This window comes from Elephantulus edwardii, unplaced genomic scaffold (genome assembly GCF_000299155.1).
Source record: "Elephantulus edwardii isolate Elephantulus edwardi_28Jun2011 unplaced genomic scaffold, EleEdw1.0 scaffold00107, whole genome shotgun sequence".
Taxonomy (NCBI): Eukaryota; Metazoa; Chordata; class Mammalia; order Macroscelidea; family Macroscelididae; genus Elephantulus; species Elephantulus edwardii.
This window is the reverse complement of record NW_006399857.1, coordinates 858,024-862,959: the sequence shown is the minus strand read 5'-3', so window position 1 is coordinate 862,959 and position 4,936 is coordinate 858,024. Positions and strand designations below refer to the sequence as shown.

Here is a 4,936-nt window from a genome sequence, read left to right as displayed (position 1 = left end):
GCATGTCAGCCATTTCATCCTCTTCGTCTTTCTGGGGAGATTTTTTAGGAATCAGCTCCTTCTGAAGAGACATCTCCATGTGACGAAGAGGTGCTATATGAGGAGAAGAGTCCACGTTAGGTTCTACTTGGGTAGGTGGTTCCACTTGTGTAAGAGGTTCCACCTGGAGAGGAGGTTCTACCTGGGGAGAAGGCTCCACCTGGAGAGGAGGTTCCACTTGGGGAGGAGGTTCCACTTGGGGAGGAGGTTCCACTTGGGGAGGAGGTTCCACTTGGGGAGGAGGTTCCACTTGGGGAGGAGGCTCTGCCTGGGGTGGAGGTTCTGCCTGGGGAGGAGGGTCTACCTGGGAAGGAGATTCAATCTGGGGTGGAGGTTCTACCTGGGGAGGAGGTTCCATCTGGGGTGGAGGTTCTGCCTGGGGAGGAAGTTCCATCTGGGATGGAGGTTCCGCCTGGGGTGGAGATTCCATCTGGGGTGGAGGTTCCATCTGGGGAGGAGGTTCCACCTGGGGAGAAGGCTCCACCTGGAGAGGAGGTTCCATCTGGGGAGGAGGCTCCACATGGGGAGGCTTCTCACTCTGGGGAACAGGCACCAGCTGGGGAGGAGACTCTGTGTGAAGGGAAGAGACTGCAGGAAGAGGCAGTTGCATGTCAGGTTCTTCTTGAGCTGTCTTCTTCTGAGTGGGTCCTATTGCAGCAGGACCCTTCTGAGCAGGCTTCCTCTGGGAAGGGCCCTTTGGAGCTCGCTCGACCTGGGCAGGCTTGCTGCTTTTTTTACTTGCCTTATTAGTTTTCAGAGTTGTCTTCTTTGCATTTTTTTTGGTGCACGTTTTTTGCTTTTTATTCTCCTCCACTTTGCTATCATCCTTTGGCACTTCTTGACTGGCTGTAGATTTACTCTCAATTTTCTTTTTCTTTTTTATCACAGGTTCTTCATCATTTCCAGGATCATTTAAGGAATGGGCATCAGCTTCCACCTTCCTTTTGCTTTTCTTCAGTTTACAGGGTTTTTCGGAATTATTTTCAACATGGACATCCATCTCTTTAGTCTCCGATCCTGATTTGCGAGTTCGGGCTGTCACTTGGACTTCTGAGGCATTATACGTCTTTTTCTCTTTTGAGCCATTATCTTTTTTCTCTACTTTTACAGGTTTCTCATGTTTCTTTGCAGTCACATCTCCCTTTATTTTTGTCTTCTCTGGTTCTGTTTCATCACTGGCAATATCATCAGGCAATTCAGACCCTCTCTTTTTAGTTTTTTTTAGTTTCACTTTTGAAACATCCATTGTTTTATTAAGACAAGTAGGATGCTTCGATTTGAAGTGATACTGAAGATTACATTTCTTAGAAGCTGCGTAGTCGCATACAGGGCAGGTGAACTGCCTTGGGTTAACGTGTAGCTCGACGTGTTTTTTGTAGTTACTTCTGTCTGCTGTTTTGTAGTCACAGTACGGGCAGTTGAGAGGCTTGGGCCCATTGTGAACTTGTCTTGCATGCCGGGTTACTTCATGCTGATTAGAGGCCACATAACTGCACTGATCACATTTAAATGGCTTCTCACCTGGAAACAAATAAGAGGTGTTCAGAGAAGAAACAGATTAGGAAATGAATCCAAGACCTGTTAAAACAATCTTATATGGAATGATAAAGATGTAAAATAAGGCTACTTGTTGAAAAGACTGTATCATGCATATTGTGTTTACCATATTTATTTGTGTAACTTTTCTCTATCCCTTGATACTGATTCTAAAACCATGTAGAGGAATTTGAGTTTACAATCATCATTAGAAGGGTTTATTAAAAAATTTCAAGCACCACAACTAAAATGTGGAAACACTGCTTCATATCAGGTAGAAAAAATATTTTTGGTACATTTAACCATGTGGCAAGTACAAGTTTTACTTGGCAAAGTTTTCAAATGCCAGAGTTACCTGTTTAAAAGCAAAAATACAACCAAAGTAATTCAGAAATCTTTGCATGATCTCTTACCTCGACTTTCTTCTATAAAATAGGCAAGGAAATTAGGTGAGAAGGTGCATACAAATAAATATGGTACTATAAAATAAGCAAACTGTCATAAACACAGATACATACAAAAGCAGAAAACCACTCCCTCCCCCAAATTAAAAGGACAAGTGTCACACAGTCTTCCTCAATACATACCCATCTAGATCACATTCTAGTAATATTACCAAAAGGTATCCATACCCCACTGGTCCAATGGAATGCATAGTAGAAAAATGAAAATTGACATTTGTGAAAATTTTGTCTCTCAAACATGAAATTCATACACACTTACTTTTAATTTTCCATAAAGCAAAACCATGTGCACATTAAGCCTTCCATGATTAGAAATTGTCTGGTGAGAAATTGAAAGACTAAATCACAAAACACAAACTTACCCAGGTATGGGCAAGTGGATATTCCAAAAGAACTCTTTTTTTTCTGTATTAGCATACCAATAAATTAAGATTTCTCCCATAAGCTTGATTATTCTACACATAATCTCGATTGTATCCTTTCAAATCAATGACTTTAATGAAGACAAATGCCTGCTTGCTATATAGAAGCATAAACTGGGGAAAGAAAAGGCATAAAAGCAGAACTTATGTTCTAGAGTGAAAACATCTTGGGGATCAATTATGGGCTCTGCAAGTTGCTGACTCTGATACCATGGTACTTTATTTCCTCACCTGTAAAATACTCTCTTATCATTGTAAGATATAAACTCACCTGTTATCTGCCCCTTAGCGATAGGCACTCAATATTGCATTAGCTGTAACTCATCACTTTTAGAACCAACTGGTAATTTGAATATGAGGAAACAAGTAGGTAACTAGAATTTATCTCTTTATAAAAGCATTTGTGCAAATAAAGGAATGGTAAAGGAACATTCCATTTTGTAGCCCCTATGAATGAAAGGATCTATAAGCATTACTTGAGGTATTAGAAAATCTATTCTATTAGCATCTAATAGAAGTCTTTTTCATCCTGTACCAATGGTTTTAACTTTAACTTTGTTCTCTTTTTCAAATCTACTAATATTTAGCTATGTTTTTCTCCATATTTAGTATAAATGTGCTAAGTGTAAGAAAATTATAAAGAAATATTTACAAAATTTTACATATTCATAAAGAATAGCTAAGGAAATTTTTCATTAAATAGGGACACACAACAGATGACTGTTTAGCAATATAAGCTCTGAAAGTGCGACTAAAGGGGATTCAATCTCAAAACCAGTAACTAAGTGAATTAACTAGATGAAAGCATACTGAACAACACACATATACAGCATTTAATAGGAAAATGGTTCTTAAATTTAAACACCAAAATATCAACAGTCCATACTGAGGAGAAGTGGACAGGAGGCAATTTCACTGTGGGTGACAGCAAAGTCCCCTGTCTTGGTCTGGATAGTATCAAAAAGGTGAAAGCCAGCTATGGTACATATACACAGAATTTAATACCCGGCACCATTAAAGAATAAAAATTCCAGAAATACTATATAATAAAAATTCCAGAAATACTATATAATATGTAACATGGATGAACCTGGAAGACACTGCACTGAGTGAAAGGATTCAATCACAAAAGGATACAATTCCTTAAAAACTCACAATTTTATAATTGTGAGTTCACAATTATAAATTCTTTTTATGTTTACCGAGGATGGGAGAAAGGGAAAGAAATGCCAGTAATTAGATTATCTCAAAAACCCCCCAAATTCACTGTTTCTTGATGGACTGGCTCATAGTTGACCCTCAACTGGGTTACTGAGGCCTAATGTGCATAGCAGATGGACTGTATTTCTTCTTGGGAGCATTGGAAGAGTCATACCACCATTCAACTTTCTACCAGAGCTTCCTAATTAGACAACAGATACTTATTAGGTTGGGTGAAGAGTAAGCCTCTATTAAATAAGGGGGTGATCAGCATACTATTACTAAAGGAAAGCGTAACACAGGTCAGTGCACCACAGTTACAACAAAGTAATTACTATGATATGCACACAAACTCCCTCAAAAGATGAAAATCTAAAGTCACTGAGTTATTCTCTGAGAATGTGTACATCTACATTTTAATATGTATAAATTATAATTACAAAAAATATTAGTTTTAAAATTACTCCAGAATTCACAAAAACTTTACAAACCACAGTCTTTAAAACATGTCCAGCTACTAATTACAGCGATGATTATTAAGATGGCACTGGACTGGTCAATGTTCTGTTGCTTTAAGTAGGAGCCGACTCAATGGCAATTAGCAGCAACAAAGAAATTTTGCATGGAACAAAGGAATTTTGCATCGAACAAAAATGGAGATGGAACTTGGCAAGTGGTCTTCTACTTTTTTTTTAAAAAAAAATGTATCTTTAATAGTTAAATATAAAGAGCATCATATCATAATGTTAATTACTAATCTGATAGCGACCTCTCCACTGAGGCAGGGAAAGATCTGAGGAAAATGTCAGTGCTACAGATTGGCACAGGAGAGAGAATATAGCCTAGTAATTAAAAAAGAATCTTTTCGCTTCAACGATTTAGATCCTCCCAGAAGAGCTGTGGGTGAGCATTAACATCACTGGTAAGTATACGCGTTTTCTCCTGGACACAAGAGCCTACTATTTGGTCCTAAAAGCCTTCTGAGGTCCCAACTCTTCTCACTATCTCTTAGTTGTTGGAATTGACAGAAAGCCACATAAGCAGTTCCTAACTTCACCTCTGCCTTGCATGCGGACTTCCGAGTTGTAAAACAACCCAGTAGTAGATGAACTTTGCTCCAGGACTTAAGAATAATAAATGACATAGTTGAGCCTTTACATCTTGTGGTGCCTAACCTTTATACTATAATAGACAAAGTGCTAGTCAATAGGCATTTTATTTTAAGAACTACCTTCCCTCTGTAACTTGATTTGTGCCATTAGAGCCTCTACTTGG

At 38.7% G+C, this 4,936-nt stretch overlaps 1 protein-coding gene across 1 annotated transcript in view; it reads right to left on the bottom strand.

The window, feature by feature from the left end:
- Positions 1-4,936, bottom strand: part of REST (RE1-silencing transcription factor) — a 41,850-nt gene that overhangs the window by 1,937 nt on the left and 34,977 nt on the right. The window contains exon 4 of the mRNA XM_006891972.1: positions 3-1,560. Within this exon, the coding sequence (XP_006892034.1) occupies positions 3-1,560 (1,558 nt within the window). The remainder of the gene's footprint in view (positions 1-2; positions 1,561-4,936) is intronic.